This window comes from Salarias fasciatus, chromosome 17 (assembly GCF_902148845.1).
Source record: "Salarias fasciatus chromosome 17, fSalaFa1.1, whole genome shotgun sequence".
NCBI lineage: Eukaryota > Metazoa > Chordata > Actinopteri > Blenniiformes > Blenniidae > Salarias > Salarias fasciatus.
The window spans coordinates 16,698,317-16,718,061 of NC_043761.1; the positions used below are offsets into that span (position 1 = coordinate 16,698,317).

General features: G+C 53.9%; 4 protein-coding genes across 6 annotated transcripts in view; 1 reads left to right on the plus strand and 3 right to left on the minus strand.

Annotated features, from left to right (window-relative positions):
* The window catches only part of cog5 (component of oligomeric golgi complex 5), a 33,916-nt gene extending 25,025 nt beyond the window's left edge, over nt 1-8,891 (plus strand). The window contains exons 11-22 of one of the 2 annotated variants that reach the window (XM_030113265.1): nt 1,383-1,464; nt 2,157-2,352; nt 5,840-6,001; nt 6,121-6,220; nt 6,323-6,433; nt 6,931-6,987; nt 7,271-7,374; nt 7,461-7,698; nt 7,788-7,864; nt 7,964-8,090; nt 8,163-8,242; nt 8,335-8,891. In XM_030113265.1, the coding sequence (XP_029969125.1) occupies nt 1,383-1,464; nt 2,157-2,352; nt 5,840-6,001; nt 6,121-6,220; nt 6,323-6,433; nt 6,931-6,987; nt 7,271-7,374; nt 7,461-7,698; nt 7,788-7,864; nt 7,964-8,090; nt 8,163-8,242; nt 8,335-8,440 (1,440 nt within the window). In that variant the 3' untranslated portion in view covers nt 8,441-8,891. Of the gene's footprint in view, nt 1-1,382; nt 1,465-2,156; nt 2,353-5,839; nt 6,002-6,120; nt 6,221-6,322; nt 6,434-6,930; nt 6,988-7,270; nt 7,375-7,460; nt 7,699-7,787; nt 7,865-7,963; nt 8,243-8,334 lie in introns of both variants that reach the window. The other variant, XM_030113264.1, reaches the window with a different exon arrangement.
* ndufa5 (NADH:ubiquinone oxidoreductase subunit A5) overlaps nt 1-10,749 on the minus strand; it is a 21,542-nt gene extending 10,793 nt beyond the window's left edge. Inside the window, exons 1-6 of one of the 2 annotated variants that reach the window (XM_030113279.1) lie at nt 10,657-10,749; nt 9,495-9,539; nt 9,287-9,403; nt 9,142-9,207; nt 8,622-8,727; nt 6,769-6,770 (exon numbers count right to left, since the gene is read on the minus strand). In XM_030113279.1, the coding sequence (XP_029969139.1) occupies nt 8,626-8,727; nt 9,142-9,207; nt 9,287-9,403; nt 9,495-9,539; nt 10,657-10,677 (351 nt within the window). In that variant the 5' untranslated portion in view covers nt 10,678-10,749 and the 3' untranslated portion in view covers nt 6,769-6,770; nt 8,622-8,625. Of the gene's footprint in view, nt 1-6,768; nt 6,771-8,520; nt 8,728-9,141; nt 9,208-9,286; nt 9,404-9,494; nt 9,540-10,656 lie in introns of those variants that run through there. The other variant, XM_030113277.1, reaches the window with a different exon arrangement.
* A 398-nt stretch (nt 10,750-11,147) lies between these two features.
* aebp2 (AE binding protein 2) lies at nt 11,148-19,561 on the minus strand. The gene is made up of 9 exons (XM_030113270.1): nt 19,557-19,561; nt 14,292-14,794; nt 13,400-13,628; nt 13,206-13,313; nt 12,943-13,126; nt 12,275-12,399; nt 12,085-12,152; nt 11,801-11,914; nt 11,148-11,726 (listed from the first exon to the last, which is right to left on the minus strand). The coding sequence occupies exons 2-9, from the start codon at nt 14,738-14,740 to the stop codon at nt 11,714-11,716; spliced, it is 1,290 nt and encodes a 429-aa protein (XP_029969130.1). The 5' UTR covers nt 14,741-14,794; nt 19,557-19,561; the 3' UTR covers nt 11,148-11,713.
* Nucleotides 16,018-19,745, minus strand: part of LOC115404098 (pleckstrin homology domain-containing family A member 5-like) — an 89,095-nt gene continuing 85,367 nt past the window's right edge. Inside the window, 7 exon segments of the mRNA XM_030113260.1 lie at nt 16,018-17,047; nt 17,366-17,538; nt 17,647-17,777; nt 17,875-18,027; nt 18,121-18,507; nt 18,649-18,770; nt 19,192-19,327. Of these exon segments, the coding sequence (XP_029969120.1) occupies nt 17,013-17,047; nt 17,366-17,538; nt 17,647-17,777; nt 17,875-18,027; nt 18,121-18,507; nt 18,649-18,770; nt 19,192-19,327 (1,137 nt within the window). The 3' untranslated portion in view covers nt 16,018-17,012.

Below are 19,745 nucleotides of genomic sequence, written 5' to 3' on the forward strand. Positions count from 1 at the left end.
AACTGCACTCGCTGGAATTGGAGTGAAGTTTCGCGTGTGTCTCCTTTTCTGTGGTTTTGTTGAATCTCTGCTGGCGTTGCAGCGCCTCCACAGGCTGCTTGCAGAACTGCAGAGTGTTCATGGTTCCGTTTGGACGTGAGGTTTTCCAGTGTCTCGCCTCCAGTTGGTCGTCGACGTTCAGCGGCTTGGTTTGTGTTGAGGTAACCTTTAGCACAGCGCCGGTCACGCTCGGAGCGGCGCCGGCGGTACCGGCTCTAATCACGGTGCTGATTAACATCATCATCAGCGGTGGGCCGTCTCGCTCGCCGCCACCGGGAGCGAGCGGCAGAAACCAGAGCGGGAGGCCGTTGCCGTGGAAACAAAGCCCTCACCAATTACCCAGGGATGGAGGTGTGAGCTGCAGAAGTAATGACATGTCTAAATGCAACGCCGCCGTGTCAGAGGTCCCCCCCCCCCCGCCGCCGCCGCTCCCCGGGGCCGCCTGCAGCTCATCAGTATGGGGGGCTGAGGACCAGCAGCAGCAGGGGGGATTCACCGCATGCTCTCCACGAGCCCCCCCGGGGAAAACCTTCCATATGTCTGAGGTCCTTTCCCCCGGGGATAATTTCTCCCTGGGATCATTTACCCCGGGGGGTCGTTTCTGTCTGAGATCATTTACCCCGGGGGATCGTTTTCCTGGGGATCATTTAAACAGGGTATCGTTGATGCTGGGTATCGTCTCCTCCAGGGATCATTTCCCATGAGGAAAATCTCCCCGGGAATCGTTTACTCCAGAGATAGTTTACGCTGGGAGTCATTTTGTCATGGATCCTTCCCCCTCATTTGGGAAGGGGATCATTTCCACCAGGGATCATTTCCACCAGGGATCGTTTCCACCAGGGATCGTTTCCACCGCTCCAGCCTCTTCATGAGGTCGGACCACAGAGACCGCATGACTCTGGAGGTTAGCATTTAGCATGTAGCATTGTCCCTGCAGCCTCTGTTCTGAAGCCGTCCTGAAGCCTTTAGAGCTTCAGTAGGTGAAGCGAAGCGGATTTTGAGCGTTTTTCTTCCCAGACGGATTATAAACGGTTGTGTTGTGTAAATGAAAGTGAGACTCTTTACTGAGTCAAGTTAAATGTATCACAATCTGAGATGAGAATCAGCATCACAGCTGCTAATTAGTGAGGTTACTTCACTTCACTCCCACTACTGCTTTTAATGAGTGGCTTTTCAAAACGTGGAACTTGTAATTAACGTTGAAAACAAATCATCCCCCGAAAGCGGCAGAAGCAGATTCCACAAATCTCGACGTGAGAAAAAGAAGAAAAGAAGTCACGTTGAGTTCGCCTGCTGGAGTGAGTCAGAGCAGCAGCAGAGTGAGTTCATGTGTCACTCCTCAGGACGCTCAGAGTGACATCCTCTACACCTTCTGGACCGACGTGACCGGCAGCCTGAGCAGCCAGTTCCACAGAGCCACCGACGGTGAGGACCGGGGGACCGGGGGACCAGGGGACCGGGGGGGGGGGACTCTTTACACTTCACTCTGTCACAATGGGTGCCACTCTGAGTATCACTCTGTGTGGATCCAGACCCTGTGTTCAGTGTGAAGCTCTGTCCTGGTGTCTCCTCCTGTCCTGACGCTCTGTCCTGGTGTCTCCACCTGTCCTGACGCTCTGTCCTGGTGTCTCCTCCTCCTGTCCTGACGCTCTGTCCTGGTGTCTCCTCCTCCTGTCCTGACGCTCTGTCCTGGTGTCTCCTCCTGTCCTGACGCTCTGTCCTGGTGTCTCCTCCTGTCCTGACGCTCTGTCCTGGTGTCTCCTCCTGTCCTGACGCTCTGTCCTGGTGTCTCCTCCTGTCCTGACGCTCTGTCCTGGTGTCTCCTCCTCCTGTCCTGACGCTCTGTCCTGGTGTCTCCTCCTGTCCTGACGCTCTGTCCTGGTGTCTCCTCCTGTCCTGACGCTCTGTCCTGGTGTCTCCTCCTCCTGTCCTGACGCTCTGTCCTGGTGTCTCCTCCTCCTGTCCTGACGCTCTGTCCTGGTGTCTCCTCCTGTCCTGACGCTCTGTCCTGGTGTCTCCTCCTGTCCTGACGCTCTGTCCTGGTGTCTCCTCCTGTCCTGACGCTCTGTCCTGGTGTCTCCTCCTGTCCTGACGCTCTGTCCTGGTGTCCTCCTCAGCCTCGTCCTTCCTGAAGCAGGCGTTTGAAGGCGAGTACCCCAAGCTGCTGCGGCTCTACAACGATCTGTGGCGCCGCCTGCAGCAGTACAGCAGCAGCCTGCAGGGGGCGCTGAGCGGCCCGGGCCTCGAGGGGTCCCTGGACCCCACAGACACCGAGAGCCAGGATCTGTTCACCCAAGGCCGGCAGGACTACAAGTGAGCCCAGAACCACTGCACACCCTCAGACCTCTCAATAGAGACTGCCCGTTAGAGAGCTCGTTAAAGGCTGCTCGTTAGAGTCCTAGTTAAAGGTTGCTCGTTAAGGACTGCTCATTAAGGACTGCTCATTAAGGACTGCTCGTTAAAGCTCGTGTCCGGAGTTTCTGTTCGTTTCCAATGTATGTATCATTTTTCAACAGAGCTTAAATGTGTCAGTCTGGTTCGATACTACAATATCATATTAGCATAAAGCAATATAAAAATTTATTTGTGAGCCCCGCCTTCGTCTCATAGACCCCCATGTTATCCGCTCAGCTTCAGCCAATAGACTTCGAGCTTCCGCCTTGTCGTGCCGTCAATCAAAGTGTGGAGCAGCCAGAGAGCACGGCCGCTCGCCCAGCAGAGGAGAGTTAGCTCCGCAGCAGCCGCCGCTCACCTCGGATATATCCACTGTCTGCTGAACATCCACCGTAAACAGCTGAACATGGAGGATGCTGCAGGACTCAGAGGCTCTCATTTTCACCCGACACATAATGCGCGTGCACAATTAAAGGGGCGTGGCTTGGTCGCTCACAAAAGCAGATGGAGGGCGGAACCTCCAGACATTAAAAAAACCTCTCTCTTTCAAAACTCCGGACACGAGCTTTAAAGACTGCTCATTAAAGAGTCCTAGTTAATGGCTGCTCGTTAAGGACTGCTCGCTAAAGACTGCTCGTTATAGAGTCCTGTTAAAGACTGCTTGTTAAAGACTGCTCGTTAAGGACTGTTAATGAGTCCTAGTTACAGACTGCTCGTTAAGGACTGCTCGTTAAAGACTGCTCGTTGAAGACTGCTTGTTATAGAATCCTAGTTAGATTGCTAGCTAAAGACTGCTCATTAAAGACTGCTTGTTAAAGAGTGTTCGTTAAAGGGTCTTAGGTCAAGACTGATCGTTAAGAACTGCTCGTTAAGGACTGCTTGTTAAAGAGTCCTCGTTAAAGGCTACTCGTTAAAGACTGCTCGTTAAAGAGTCCTAGTTAAAGACTGCTTGATAAAGACTGCTCGTTAAGGACTGCTCGTTAAAGACTGCTTGTTAAAGAGTCTTAGTTACAGACTGCTCGTTAAAGAGTCCTAGTTAAAGGCTGCTCATTAAAGAGTCCTAGTTAAAGGCTGCTCGATAGAGACTGCTCGTTAAGGACTGCTTGTGAAGGACTGCTCGTTAAAGACTGCTTGTTAAAGAGTCTTAGTTACAGACTGCTCGTTAAAGAGTCCTAGTTAAAGGCTGCTCGATAAAGACTGCTCGACAAAGACGGCTCGTTAAAGAGTTCTAGTTAAAGATTGGTCGTTAAGGACTGCTTTTCAAAGAGTCCTAGTTAAAGGCTGCTCGTTAAGGAGTCTTAGTGAAAGACTGCTCGTTAAGGACTGCTCGTTAAAGAGTCTTGGATAAAGGCTGCTCGTTAAGGAGTTCTAGTTAAAGACTGCTCGTTAAGGACTGCTTGTTAAGTACTGCTCGTTAAAGAGTCCTAGTTAAAGGCTGCTCCGTAAAGACTGCTCGTTTAGGACTGCTCATGAAGGAGTCCTAGTTAAAGGCTGCTCGTTAAGGACTGCTCGTGAAGGAGTCCTAGTTAAAGGCTGCTCGTTAAGGACTACCCATTTAGGACTGCTCATTTGAGTTCTAGTTAATGGCTGCTCGTTAAAGACTGCTCGTTAGAGAGTCTTAGTTTGACTGCTTGTTAAGGATTGCTCGTTAAAGAGTCCTAGTTAAAGACTGCTTGTTAGAGACTGCTTGACAAAGACTGCTCGTTAAAGAGTTCTACTTAAAGATTGCTCATTAAGGACTGCTCATTAAAGAGTCCTCAAGAAAGATTGCTCGTTAAGGACTGCTCGTTAAGGACTGTTCGTTAAGGACTGCTTGTTAAAGACTGCTTGTTAAAGAGTCCTAGTTAAAGACTGCTCATTAGAGTCCTAGTTAATGGTTGCTCGTTAAGGACTGCTTGTTAAAGAGCCCTAGTTGAAGGACTGCTCATGAAAGACTGCTCGTTAAGGACTGCTTGTTAAAGACTGCTCATTAAGGAATGCTCGTTAAAGAGTCCTAGTTAAAGGCTGCTCGATAGAGACTGCTCGACAAAGACGGCTCGTTAAAGAGTTCTAGTTAAAGATTGGTCGTTAAGGACTGCTTTTCAAAGAGTCCTAGTTAAAGACTGCTCGTTAAGGACTGCTCGTTAAGGACTGCTCGTTAAGGACTGCTTGTTAAAGACTGCTTGTTAAAGAGTTCTAGTTAAAGATTGGTCGTTAAGGACTGCTTTTCAAAGAGTCCTAGTTAAAGGCTGCTCGTTAAGGAGTCTTAGTTAAAGACTGCTCGTTAAGGACTGCTCGTTAAGGACTGCTTGTTAAAGACTGCTTCTTAAAGTCCTAGTTAAAGACTGCTCATTAGAGTCCCAGTTAATGGTTGCTCGTTAATGACTGCTTGTTAAAGAGTCCCAGTTGAAGGACTGCTCGTTAAAGACTGCTTGTTAAGTACTGCTTGTTAAAGAGTCCTAGTTAAAGACTGCTCATTAGAGTCCTAGTTAATGGATGCTCGTTAAGGATTGCTTGTTAAAGAGTCCTAGTTAAAGGACTGCTCATGAAAGATTGCTCGATAAAGACTGCTTGTTAAAGAGTCCTAGTTAAAGACTTCTTGTTAGAGATTGCTTGATAAAGACTGCTCGTTAAAGAGTTCTACTTAAAGATTGCTCATTAAGGACTGCTCATTGAAGACTGCTCATTAATGACTGTGCGTGAAGGACTGCTAGTCAGAGTCCTAGTTAAAGACTGCTCGTTAAGGACTGCTCGTTAAAGAGTCCCAGGTAAAGGCTGCTCGTTAAGGACTGCTCGTTAAAGAGTCCTAGTTAAAGGACTGCTCATGAAAGATTGCTCGATAAAGACTGCTTGTTAAAGAATCCTAGTTAAAGGCTGCTCGTTAAAGGCTGCTCATTAGAGTCCTAGTTAACGACTTCTTGTTAGAGACTGCTTGACAAAGACTGCTCGTTAAAGAGTCCTAGTAAAAGGCTGCTCGTTAAAGGCTGCTCGTGAAAGAGTCGCTAGTTAAAGACCTAAGACTGCTCATTAGAGACTGCTCATTGAAGAGTGGTTATGACAGATTGCTCAATATAGGCAAATGGCAGCTGTAAGCAGCAGGTCAAAGGTCACTGAGCAGCAGCTGCTGTTCCCTTTTCAGACAGTCAATTAGAGTCTGCTGGGAACCCCGTCACACACCGTGGTCTCTCATGTCAGACTACGAGCAGCTTCCTGCAAAGTCCTCATTTATATCCTGTGAGAACATGATTTCAGCAGCTGGTCCTCGGATCAGAACCCAGACCACCAGAACGTTCTGATCCGGTCTGCTGTTCTCCTTCAGCGATCCAGATGGAGGAATGTCTGCTTTTAGAGGAGCCTCATCACTGCTGTGTGTGTGTGTGTGTGTGTGTGTGTGTGTGTGTGTGTGTGTGTGTGTGTGTGTGTTCAGTCCTGAGAAGGCTCTGAAGGACTCCCTCACCCCCTACGAGGCGGCCTACCTGTCCAAGTCCCTGTCCCGCCTGTTCGACCCCATCAACCTGGTGTTCCCCATGGGGGGCCGGAACCCCCCCTCCAGCGACGAGCTGGACAGCATCATCAAGACCATCAGCAGGCCAGTGTCCAGAACCAGGGCCAGCCGGGGTCCAGGGGTCAGAGGTCACACCCTCACCGCTCACTGTGTGTGTGTGTGTGTGTGTGTGTGTGTGTGTGTGTGCGTGTGCGTGTTTACAGTGAGCTGAATGTGGCTTCAGTGGATCCCAGCTTGTCTCTGGCTGTAGCCAAGAACGCTGCCAAGACCGTCCAGCTCTTCTGCGTCAAGTCTGAACAGCTGGTGAGTGTGTGTGTGTGTGTGTGTGTGTGTGTGTGTGTGTGTGTAGGTTCCACTGGAGGATGGGTTCTGTACATTCTGTCTGATCCACCTGTCCGTCCACAGCTGTGTACTCAGGGCGATGCCAGCCAGGTGATCGGTCCGTTAACCGACGGTCAGAGGAGGAACGTGGCCGTGGTGAACTCGCTGCACCGCCTGCAGCAGAACGTCTCCAAGGTATGGACTTCCTGTTGGGCTGGACTTCCTGTTGGGCTGGACTTCCTGTTGGGCTGGACTTCCTGTTGGGCTGGACTTGCTGTTGGGCTGGACTTCCTCCAGCTAGCTCGTTAGCTTGACGGCGGGAACTGAAGCTCAGGACCTGCTGAAGGAACCGTAAAGGTTGAGTTTCAAACTGCAGCTCCTTGAGTGAACCACAAACACACACTCTGTGTTCTAATGTATTTAGTATGTGAAGAAACAGGCAGACAGACCAAACTGTCTGAAGGAGCAGAGGGCAGAGGGTCAGGATGAAGACGTGGATTCCACAAGTAAAAACTGAGCAAGAGTCAAACTGCTGAGATCAAACACCGAAACATCAGTTTAACATCTCAGTCGCCACAGTCAGGGAGTCACCTGCGTGCACACACACACACACACACACACACACACACACACACACACCAAGCAGAACCAGGAGGTTTAACTCTTGGTGTTTTCTCTGTTTCCTCCTGCAGATGGTCTCTGGTTTGAATCCCCCGGCTGCTGCAGACGCTCTGTCCTCCTCCCTGCAGGTACGACCCCCTCCAGGCCTCAGGCCTCAGTTTGCACCAACGCTCTGACAGGAATAAAGACATTTCTAATTTAATGCAGGAAGCACACACACACACACACACACACACACACACACACACAGAATGCCGTCAGCACACAGCTGACTGCAGATTGTATCTTTAGATCAGACGTCTCATCTTGTGTGTGTGTGTGTGTGTGCGCCCGTGCCCGCGCGCCCTCTGCTCACCTGACTCCAGGTGTTGCCATGGCGACAGCCCCTCACTCGCTGTGCTGTGGTTTCAGGGCGTCGGGGCGCTGATGAGCAGCGCCGTGCAGCCGCTGCTGCAGTCGGTGGGCGACTCCATCGAAGCCATCCTCATCACCATGCACCAGGAGGACTTCTCAGGGTGGGTGTGTGTGTGTGTGTGAGGAGTGTGTGAGACTCCCTGACTGTGGCTCCTTCATGTTAAGTGTGTGTGTGCGTGCGCTGCAGGCCCCTGTCCAGCCCCGACCGGCCCGACGTGCCTTGCTCGCTGTACATGCGGGAGCTGCAGGGCTTCGTGTCCCGGGTGGCGTCCGAGTACTTCCGCCCCTTCCAGTGTGTGGACTTCCTGTTCCAGAGCAGCGAGCGCATCGCCCGCCGCGCCGTGCAGCTCTTCGTCCGCCACGCCAGCCTGCTGCGGCCGCTGGGCGACGGCGGCAAGATGAGGCTGGCCGCCGACTTCGCCCAGGTGAGGCCGTGCCCCCGTGTCCCCCGTCCTCCTCTTCACCGTCCCCCGTCCTCACCGTCTCCCGTGCTCCCCGTCCGTCCTCTGTCCAGATGGAGATGGCCGTGGCTCCTCTCTGCAGGAGGGTCTCTGACCTGGGGAAGTCCTACCGAATGCTGCGCTCCTTCAGGTGGGGGTTCACTCAGAGCTGACTGAGCCAGGTGCACAATTACCTGACGCCGAGTGAGCCGAGTCATGTGGAAGTGTGTGTGTGTGTGTGTGTTTGCAGGCCGCTGCTGTTCCAGACCAGTGAGCTGATCTGCAGCAGTCCAGCTGTTGGAGACCTGATCCCCATCAGCACGCTGCTGCACTTCCTCTTCACCAGAGCGCCGCCGGAGCTCAAGTCCCCTCACCAGGCCAGTGCACGCACACACACACACGCGCACAGAGCAGCTCACCCCCCCTCTAAACGCCCCCCTCCCCCACAGAGAGCGGAGTGGTCCATCGCCCGGTACTCGCAGTGGCTGGACGATCACCCGTCTGAGAGAGACCGGCTGAGCCTCATCAGGTAGCCAATCACTGAGCTGCTGCTCCACCTGCTGGTGGAAGGTGGAGTTCCAGCTGTATTGAGAGAGAGAGTGTGTGTGTGTGTGTTTTCAGGGGGGCGCTGGAGGCCTACGTGCAGTCGGTGCGCGCTCGGCAGGGGAAGGAGTTCGCCCCGGTCTACCCCGTCATGCTGCAGCTGCTCCAGAGGGGGAGCTGCTGAGGCGACCCGGTGTTATGGAAGGAAACGAGGGCGGATCATCTGGTGGCTCAGGTTTTTGTAAACGACAGAATGAAGGGAATAAACAAAGGTTGGGACGTTAGTTTGTTTCTAGGGTTTATTTATTCACTTTATCAGAAGAACACACACACACACACACTCACACACACAGTTACAAGGTGACGGGGTCAGATGGGCCACTTCCACTGGTTGGCTGGAGGCTCCTCCACCAGCGGCTCCCACGGCTTCCACTCTGACATCTTCCTGGACAGAGACAGCTCACACTCCGCCTACACACACACACACACACACACACACACACACACACACAGCAGAAAGTTTGATTGTAATCATTTTGAGGTCTGCAGATCTGAAATAATCCAGTTTTTTTCTTTCAGTTTGATCAGTTTTACATTTGTTTACAATAAAGATGCTGTTTGATGGTTTTCATTTTCTTCCTTTCAACTGAACTTTATTTTCCTGTGAATTAAGAGTTTCCTGACTGGACATAAACATGTCGATGTATCAAACAAAGTGAGAAACGTTCTCAGTTCCTCTGGAAGTCCTGAACTCATCCATACTTTACAAATCCGATGTACAGAAGAGGAAATGTGAAGGTTGGTCAGACTGATGGCTTCGTGAAGGCTCGCCACAATGTGAGGGATGAGTAGCTGAGTAATAGATTACTGACAGGAGCAACCCACCTGGAAGATGACCTCCTCGATCTGTCCACAGTTGATCTTCTTCTCCAGTTTCTCCACGCTGGGTTCCTGAGAGGACGGGGAGACACAGCTGTCAGGCACACACACACACACTCTGCCCGCCACTCCCGCTCATTCACCCTCTCACCGTGGTGACGTGGTGGAAGCGCTCGTTGACCAGCTGCTCTGTGTACTTCCTGTAGGCGGCGTCCTGAGGCATGGTCTGCAGCGTGGCCAGGATCTTAGTGTAGAGGATCCTCAGACGCTGAGGGCAGAGCACCGCCGTCAGGGTGTGTGTGTGTGTGTGTGTGTGTGTGTGTGTGTGTGTGCATGTGCGTGCGTGCGTGCGTGCTCACCTCGTGAGGGTTCTGGGACACAGCCAGGCCCACCAGCCCGGTTGTCTGCCGAACAAGAGACAGTGTGAACCTTCATGGACGTGTAGAACCCAAACAGACTGAGGCCGTTTGCTCTGCTCAGTCTTAGATATTAGAACAGTACAAATCAATCAAACACAAAAACGCACTCAATAAAACATCTGATCCACTTCAGGAAAACTACCTAACCTTAATAAAAACCTTTTCTGACAAGGAACAAGAACTGTCTTCCTTTCAGACTTTGAGGAAAAAACATAAAAACACCCCCAAAAATGAAGAGAACCTCTGACAAGAATCTAAATAGTTTGGCTGAAAGCAGAGGACGTCTCTGGTGGACTGCAGTCCTGCTGAGGAGACCCAAGTCTTGAAAACCTCATGGAACCCCACAATACCATGATTATCTTCCTCTTAATCTATGGAGGAATAGTGGTGTGTAGAGATAATTAACAGTGTGAAATTAACTGAGTGTTAAAGACGTGAGAGGTACACAATAAAAAAGAAGAAATCCTGCAACAAAAAAAACAACAAAAAAAAAAAAACAGTTGGAGTAAAGTTAGAGCTGGGTTAAATATCTGGTAACTACATTGATGACCACCATGAGTGATTGACTGATTAATGAGTAAAACCTTTCCAACGACAGTGAATGAGTAAAAACCAATGGATGGACCAAGACTAAATGAATAAGTGTTGATCTGACTCCATGCAGATGAGTTAAAACTCCTCAGTCAGGACTTTGAGGATTTTTACCTTTAGAAATCCACAGTTTATGTACATTTTGAAGGTTTCATAGAGTCTAATGCCTCATTAAACTGGATTTTATCTGTCATTTATATACATTTTGATGTGTTTACAAAGCTTTTTACCTCATAAACCTGTGTTTGATGTAAATGTTTCAGTATTGGAGCTTTTTACCTTATAAATCTCTATTTTATGTACATTTTGAAGTATTTCTGAACCTGCTCTGTCCTGTACTGACAGTTAGCATATCGGCTAACAGCTGCTAGCAAACTGCTTCAGATTTTAACCCTACGGAACCGAGCCGTCACCATTCAGGCTCGTTTCCCCCTGAAACGCGACAGAAAACCTCTTTTGCAGCTCTAACCATGTTAAATGACAACAACACATGCATTTAATAGGCACTAACCTTCTTTAGCAGCCCCGCCATTCTGACCGCTACCTGCTACTTCCGGAAACTTATGTGACCTCACGGCTTCTTCCGGTACAAGACCCGCCTCCCGCCACCGCTCATTGGCTGGTGAGGCTGGGATTGCTCTGGATTTAGCCTATCAGAGTCAGCGTGAATCCGAAAATGCATTAACAAAAATATAACTAAACAAAATAAGCTGAAGTTCAATTAAACGAGTTGAAATCTGCCGAAATGACCGCAGAGAGAGAATTATATAAAAACAGCAGGCGACATTATGAAGTCTGACGCCCCCCGATGGACGGGAGTAGAGCTGCACCGTCAGACTGCAGCGCCTCCTGGTGGACGGGAGTGGAAGTGCACATTTGAGAAAACTAAGAATCTACCTCAACTGCAAAACAAGTTTATTGTATTTTAATCAAAACAAAATCATATTACTAACCGTTTATAGGGCACTCATCAGAAGACCTCGTGTTCAAAGCAGGGCATTCCTTTTTAACTATAATCTAGACATATATAATGTTCCATATTCACTGAATATTCATGTTTCACATTAAATTGTTTTATCTTGTGCATTTATTTTATACATTACAGCACGAAACTCACACAGCTGCTGCAACATGTGGAAATCCTCCAGTTCAATTCATAAAAGATTTGCAAAAATAAAATGGAAAGTATGTTTCTGGAGATTCTGCAGCCTGAGAAAAATAGGAAAATGCTGAATTTGTGCTGCAATTTTATCAGGTCATTTCAACATACAATTTTGTGCTCATTTAAAGCATGATTATTATGGTGTGTATGTGTGTGTGTGTGTGTGTTACTGAGGACAGCAGCTCCAGGCAGGTGAACAGTGGACATTTTAATGTCATCAACAGTCTCTTCTATCATCTGTCTACAGAAATCCAGTAAAAAACTCCAAAGTATAAAAATATATTACAAATCTCATATTTACACCCAGCTCGTCTACAGTCTACAGTTAGTCCTCTACGGTTCTCCTACAGCTAACAGAGCCCCGGCGGGGGGGGGGGCGGGGCCTCCGGGGAGCGACAGCAGGTCGTCAGAAGAACATCCTGAGGACAAAACACACACATTAGTACACACACAGACACGCAGCGACAGCAGAACACACACAGACACACAGTACCTGTAGATGTTGGGGTCCAGCAGCACCGCCGTGTCCGTGGGCAGCTTGGACAGATGGACCACCTTGGTCTTCTGCTGCAGCCGATCGCTCTCATTCACCCACACATCAGGCAGGCTGACACACACACACACACACACACACACACACACACACACACACACACACACACACACACGCACAAAGTCAGTCTGGTGTCAGACCAGGAGTGTGTGTGTGTACTGACTGTGTGTGTGTGTGTGTGTGTGTGTGTGTGTGTGTGTGTGTGTGTGTGTAAACTGTCTCACATGTCTTCAGGAGTCCAGTGCAGCAGAACCTTCACCTTCCCAGAGTCCTCTTTCCTCCGGGCTATTACCTGCACACACACACACAGTCAGTCAGAGCACACACACGCACGCACGCTCACACACACACACACACACACACACACACACACACACACACACACACACACACACAGTCAGAACACACACACACCGTGCTGTGGAAGACCACGCTGTGGCCGTTGCCCAGGCTCTCGATGTGCGTTGCCAGGTTGAGGCAGATGGCTCGGTGGCGGATGGCGTCCATCGTCTGAGCGTCGAAGAAGTCGTGCGGCCGAGCTGCGGACAGGGCGCACTTTGATGATGTCATCATTATAAAGACTCATTTAAAGGTGCTGTAGGCAGGATTCAGCATCTCCGCCATCTTGCTTAGGGTTACCTCAGCAAGATGGCGATTTGACCCATCTAAGATGGCGATTTGAAACCCAGCACAGCCAATCCTGTCCTGTTTTCTCTGACATCACGCCCTTACGCAAGTTAAGCCCCTCCCACAAGAACGTGCAACGAACGCCCCTCGACCAATCACGGTTGTCCTCAGGGGCTCTTCTGATTGGTCAAAGATACCTGGAGCTGTGGAGATTCCTTTTCAGCTCAGAACAGAGACAGATGGAAACGCTGCGCCCTCGCGGTAGAGCAGTTATGCTGCACTCCTAAAGGATTATCAATGATACTCTAACATTTAGTCCAAAGAAAACACAGAAAAATTAGCATTGACTAGCAAAATCCTGCCTACAGCAGCTTTAAACCAGGACAGACGGTGGAGGTGTGTGTGTGTGTGTGTGTGTGTGTGTGTGTGTGTGTGTGTGTGTGTGTGCGCCGTACGCAGCGACCGCCGGTGCTTGTTCTTCATCTTCCTCCTCTTGCTGAGCCCCGCCTTGGACGGAGACTCCTCCTTCACTCGGCCCTGATTGGCCAGCTTGGAGCCCTGGGAGCTGAAGTGGGTGGGCACGTGGCGCGCCAGCCCCCCCTGCGAGGCGAAGGTGGCGTTGCAGCCCCCGACCACGCACTGCGGGCAGACAGAGGGCGGGGCGTGAGCGGAGCGCCGTGCGGGGCGGAGCCGGAGGGCGTGCGGTTCGAGTCCTCACCTTGAAGGGCTTGTCCCCGCTGTGGGTCAACATGTGTCTCTGCAGCCAGCTCTGGCTGGTGGACGGCGTGTTGTACACCTTACAGCCCTTCCACAGACACACAAACACCTGCACACACACACACACACACACACAGTGAGCACACACGCAGGCGGGCGGGCAGCGTGTGCGGCGGCGGCGGCGGCGGTACGCACCCCGCCCCGCTGTCCGTCCACGTGCGTGGTGCGGATGTGCTCGGCCAGGTCGGGGCTGCTGGGGAACAGCAGCAGGCAGTGGTCCCAGCAGCAGGTGTAGCTCAGAGGCTTGGCTCCGCCCGCCGCCGCCGGCCCGCCCGGGGCCCCCGCCGCCGCCCCGCCCACGCCGGCCGGGGTGGAGCGGCCGCTGGACGCCGTGCTGTCCACGTCCGGGAGGGTGGAGCCGATGCTGCAACGAGGACACAGTTTCAGTGAGTTTCATGAGTCTGAATTTACAAAACAGTGTCATGTTTTTACACGAAGAACTGAAAGTTCCTGAAAGTTCCTGAAAGTTCCTGAAAGTTCCTGAGAGGATTTAGAGTTTTCTGTGTTTAGTGAGTCAGACTCAGACTGTTTTAATGTCTGGAAATAAAATACGATGAGAGAAAGAAGGGTTCACTGCTCTGTCAGGAACCTGCAGCCTAAACAGAAAGTTTGCAGCTGACTGCAGGAAGCTGGTGCAGTGAGGCTGGTGTCAAATTACAGAACGCTCATTCAGATGTTAAGAACAACACATCCTGTCTCTGGCTCTGATGTTTGGTGTTTACAGCTAGTTAGACACTGAATGTCCTCCTGATCAGTGATCAGGCTCTTCTCACACGGCCTGAGCGTCCTGCTGCCCCCCCAGCAGGACGGGGTCTCCGGCCGGCCTGTTCTGACGGCTGGAGTCCGGACAGATGTTGCAGATGTGCTGACTGTCAGCGGCACCTGCGGGACTACTTAGTCCGGCGGAAGCGGACCGGTAAACAAACGGAGAGCCGTCCGCGTGGCCCGTGGGGGCAGCGGGAGCCGCGCGGGCCTCCCTCCTCCTCCTCCTCCCCCCCCCTCCTCCTCCCCGGCTCTCTCGCCCTACCTGTCCTCCGAATCCATCCGGCTGAGCGGCTCCCCGTCGGCGGAGGGCAGGTCCAGGCTGGCCCGCCTCTTGGCGCCGGGCTCGGCCGGCGGGCAGCGCGGCGCGGCCGGCGTGCCGGACTCCTTCTCCCGCTCTCTTTGTTCTGCTCGCAGCACCCGGGAGCCCTCCGGGGCCGCGTCGCTGCCGCTCGCCAGGCTGCCCTGCACGGGGCTCTTCCCCGGCTCCTCTCCGTCGCCGGCCGCCTCGTCCCCGGGGGCAGCGCTGCCTTTGTCCGGGCCGCGGTCCCCCGCTCCGCCGCCGCCGCTCTCCTTGTTGTCGCCCGGTTCCTGTTTGGGGTCCGGCTCGGCCTGCTGCCGCTCCACGCCGGTTTCAGCCGCCTCCCCGGCGGCGTTGCGGTCGGCCGCCGGCTGGGAGTCGTGCTCGGCGCCCTCCGCGGTGATCTGAGCCATGTGAGCGGAGACAGAGCGCGTTTTCGGGGAGTTTCGGGGGAAGTTGGCTCGGTCCTCCGCTCGCTCTCTCCCTCTCTCTCTAGCTCTCTCTCTCCGCTTCGAGCCTCCACAGCGGGGAGCCGTGACGTCAGCCTGCGCGCCACAGCTGCTCTGCGCAGACAGACGTCTCACTCCGCAGCAGAAAGGCGCGCTGTGTGCCCGGGCTGTCCCTTCCTCCCCCCGGGGGGAACCTGCTGCGTCTCCACTGTTATTGTGTCACGCAGTGTGAAGTGTGTGTACATGTGAAGGTGGTTTGCGTGTATTCCGCGCACATGCGAACACAGATTGCTCTAAGTTCTCGCGTTGGCAGTTGAAGGCGGAGTGCTCCATCTCTCCGAGCGGAGTGACACCTCCTGCCTGAGGTGGAGGATCTCTGGCCGCTTTGTGGCCTCTCGGCTCCACGTGTTCGGACAAACAGAAAACTGATCCGAGAGGAAAGTGCTGAAAAGGCAGGCTGGAGAGGAGCTGATGTTCTCCTGAAAACACATCAGGAGGGAGGTTTAACTCCCCACCGTAGTGCCGAGGAGCCTCACTGACACCGCGGTCCCCCACAGTCCCCCCCCCCCCGCTCCGCTTGTTGCAGGACTCCCAGGCGGGTTGGAGAGGAGCTGATGTGAGAAGCTCTCCAGGATCCAGTGGACTTTAATGGAGGTTTAAACCTCCTCAGAGACCCAGAGACCGTCTGTCAGTACAACAGAAACACAGACGGCTCAGTGCTCACCTCTAAGAAACACGTGGTCTCTTTACTCATCAAAAAAGGCAATAAAACCATTTCATGTTTCAACTCTCATGAGTGACTTTGATATGGACCAAAACTCAGTGAATCGTACCATTTTCTTGGAACTCAAGTTCCATTATGGGGTTCTGCAGGGCTTGATCCTGGGCCCGGTTCTGTTTCCATTCTGTTCACTTCGTCTGGAAAACCGACGACTCCTCTTATCGTTCTGCAGTCGACTTTCAGAGTCCAGGTCCAGTTTAGAGACTGGAGTTATTAACCCACCTCTGAGTCCGGTCCCAAAGAAAGGTGGAGGCAGCATCATGACTTCAGGCTGCATGAACTCTCAGACCACTTTTCATCCCTGAAGGAAAATGATGTTTGAGCGTATTGTTGAAGCCCCTCCACCCTCTCCCTCCTCCAGCCCCTCCGCCCTCCCTGCTGGGCTCCCGGGTGGAGGACCTGGTGTCTGCGGTCAGCTCCGTCTCCCACAGCCTCCAATGAAAACAGCCGACAGGCGGATTTAAGAACGTCAACATTTATTTCACATGGTATAAAACAGATGGGGTATGAACCTTTTGCATATTGACCCTAATAATATTAATAATAACCTCTTATAGTTATAATATTCACTCTCTTTTCAGTGTGTACATAAATTATGCGATCTGCTTTAAGGTGTGTTTTATATCCTTCTGCTTGTTTTTAAAGTTTGTACAGGTGTCTCTACACGTCTGCTTCGTCCCGGAGCTCCACGTCCCACTTATTGCTTCGTACATGTGCTATTCTCCAGCCCCCCCGCCTCGGCCGCCCGGCCGCCCGGCCGCCGGCTCAGGAGAGGCTGAACGAGGCGCTCGGCTCCGCGTGAATGAGCAGTGAGATCCAGAGGCGGGTCCGGAGGGAGGGGGTCAGCGGCGGACCGCCTGGGGGCCGGTCCAGACGCAGATCCACACCGACCCCCGTCACCAAGGACTGAAGGTCAACAGAAGGTCAGCGGTCACTTTGGGGTGAAAGTAAAGCACTGCATGTGTGTGTGTGTGTGTGTGTTCGGTGCTCAGCCTATCAGACGCCTCCAGCGCTTCTATATACAGCTGTACACTGTCCTCCAGCACCCAGACACACCTGGAGACTGCTCCAGGTCCAAGCGGCGTGTGTGTGTGTGTGTGTGTGTGTGTGTGTGTGTGTGTGTGTGTGTGTGTGTGTGTGTGTGTGTGTGTGAGTGAGTGAGGACGGTGAAACGGTTCGGCTGCATTAACACATGATCTCCAGGTTACGCTGCGCTGGAGGCAGCAGCAGGTCCTCTGGAGTCGAGCCGTTCCACCGCCGTCTCCGGGCAGGAGGGCTGCTGGGCCTCAGAGGTGTGGTCCAGCTGGGGGGGCGGGGCTCCTGTCCCCCCGTCCCCCGTCCCCCTGGCTATCCGGCGTGGCGTGCGGCGGCGGTGTCAGAAAGGCGGGAAGCCGTGGAGCATGCTCAGTGAGGGCCGGCTACATCAGGGCTTCGGGGCGGCGGCGGCGGCGAGGCTCACGTGTCGCTGCTCACCAAGGTGAACGTCTGCGCTGCAGGACAGAAGGACACAGCGTGAGACGGACGGAGGGCGTCACTTCCTGTCCTCTGTGTTCAGAAGGATACCTGACCTAAACCTGGAAACTCAGCTCTGCATCTGTTCTCTCTGCCCTCCACCTCCACCCAGCCCCAGCAGGGGGCGCTGCAGGGCAGCTCAGCAAGCAGGCCACAGTCTGGAGAGCCAGAACGCTCCCTGCCCCCACCCCCACCCTGCTGTATGGTGGGCGGAGCCTCCACCCTCTACCCTGCTGTACGGTGGGCGGAGCCTCCACCCTCTACCCTGCTGTACGGTGGGCGGAGCCTCCACCTACACGGCAGCAGGTTGTTGTTGTTGTTGTTGAGCTTCTTGTCGTCCCCGGCCAGCTGTCGGTACGACTCCAGGCTCCTCTCCAGGCTCCGCCCCCTCCGGGTGGAGTCCTCGTCTCTGGGCTCCGGACTCGGGGTCTGGGGTTCGGGGGTCTCGGGTTCAGGGGTCTGGAAGCTGCTGTCAGCGAAGGGGAAGGACAGGCTGAGTCTCCAGAGACACACACACACACACACACACACACACACACACACACACACACACACACACACACACACACACACACACCTGTTCTCCGTGGTGGTGTTGGTTGGGGAACTGGTCAGATCCGGTTCTCGAGCTTCGTCGTCCTCGAACGGCTGAAAGTCGACGATTTCCACCTGCTGGGGCTCCGAGCCCAGGTCCAGGACCACCACCCTCTACACACACACACACACACACACACACACACACACCACGGGATGAGTCGGTGGTCCGGCTGCAGGGCTGTATGGGGGCAGCTGGTCTTCAGGGTACCTGGTGGTTCCTGGAGTCGGTCTGGTCCTGCTGGACCTCCTCCTCCTGCAGGGCGTCTTCACCACAGCTCTGCCCCGCCTCCTGGACCCGCTGCACCTCCTGGACCCGCTGCACCTCCTGGACCCGCTGCACCTCCTGGACCCGCTGCACCTCCTGCAGAACCAAACAGAACCGGGCCGGGTTCCAGACAGCAGCTCGGAGCCGGAACGCCCTGGAACCAAACGTCTCTCCAACAGAACTGCTGACCTGGTTTGTGTCAGCTGCCTGGTCCCGGTCCTGGTCCCGGTCCCGGTCCTGGTCCCGGTCCTGGTCCCGGTCCTGGTCCCGGTCCTGGTCCCGGCTCTGCTCCTTCAGCTGCTGCAGCGCCGCCTCCAGCTCCAGCGGGTCGGCGCAGGCCCCGTCCGCCTGGCTGCGGCCCTGCGGCGCCGGGACGGGGACGGGGACGGACACGGGGACGGGGTTGTCCCGGCTGAAGGACGGCGAGCGGGACGGCGTCTCCCTCCTCTTCTCGCGGAGCGACGAGGCCTCCTGGTTCCTCCGGATCCTCTCCAGCTGCTCCTCCACGCTCATCCTGGTCCGGCCCACCTCCCGGTCCCCGAAGCCCAGCTGGTCCACGGCGCTGCGGGGCCGGTCCTGGGGGGGTGGGGTTGGGGACAGGGATGAAGAGGGACAGCACAGGTGACAGGAAGCAGGGTGGTCTTCCAGCCAGTTGGAGGTGGAGGTGTGGATGTCCACCCGGTCCCCCGTCCTCGCTGACGCCGGGCCGAGACTCACCGATCTGGCTTCGGGCTTCTTGGTCTTCCTCAGGGTGACGTAGGAGGCGATGGTGGAGGACTCCGGGGGGCCCATGGGGGATTTGGTCCTGGGGGGGACGATGCCCACCGGGTACGGGGGTGCTGTGGGAGGGAAGACGTTAGCGCCGCTGCAGACGCCTCTGAAGGGACAGCAGCTCACAGAGGACAGCATGAGGACCTGGGAAACGGCGAGGACACTGGACAGCACTGCCTCACTCTTCAATCTGAACAACTGGCTCATTTCCAGGAGCTGCCAGCAGAGGGCGATGTGAGCAAGGTACAAATCCAGAACCATCCATGAGACTAAGAACCAAGACAAAAGGACAACGCTGTCCCGTCTTGATCTGAGACCCTCAAGACTGGGTCTTCAAACACTTAAAGTCCTCTTCACTCCAGAGACACCTGCTGTCCCCTGTCCTCAGATAACTGCTGTCCTGAATAAGCTGGACGCTCATGAGAACAGGATCAACCAGGACGGACCAGAGCCCCTGCTGGTTCTGCTGACCCCCTCCCGACCCGGTACCTTTGGCGCTGGCTTGGTCTTTGCTCTCGGCCGAGCCGTCCGTCCTGTCCTTGTCCTCGTTGTTGGCCTCGTCCACCTCCTCCTTCACCGTGGTCAGCTCGGGCTCGCTCTTGTACAGCCGGTAGTCTGGGGCTTGCTGCCGGGACGCCGGGACAGGAAGAGGGTGAGGGACCAAGCTAGCGCTTAGCGGGACGGACAGAGTGTCCAGACTACCACTGATTTAACTCTAAACCTTCTGTCCTCAGAGATCTGGGAGTTGGAGCTGCTTAAGGACTCTGGACCAGTTTAGAGCCTGTCCTGCTCTGAGCTCATTCCATGAGGACATCTGTCTCTCTGTCCTGTCAATGTCTTCCTCTAGGTAAAACTTGGACTCACTGCTAAAAACAGTCTTTCAAAACACATTTTACCAACTTTTAATTGAAAAGTCTGCACCACTGGGTTCATTTCAACCCAGAGACACAGACTGGGTCCTGTCCTGTCTGCGCTCCGTCCCTCAGAGGGACTGTCCCTCTCTGGACATTTAATCTCACTGTAGGATCCTGAAGAGTCCAGCT

Coding starts and splice junctions, on each gene's coding strand:
- aebp2 (XM_030113270.1), bottom strand. CDS start 14,740: ATGGCTCAGATCACCGCGGAGGGCGCCGAGCACGACTCCCAGCCGGCG. Junction 12,153..12,274: donor GCGTGGTCTTCCACAGCACG/GTGTGTGTGTGT, acceptor GTGTGTGTGCAG/GTAATAGCCCGGAGGAAAGA. Junction 11,915..12,084: donor CACTGGACTCCTGAAGACAT/GTGAGACAGTTT, acceptor TGTGTGTGTCAG/CCTGCCTGATGTGTGGGTGA.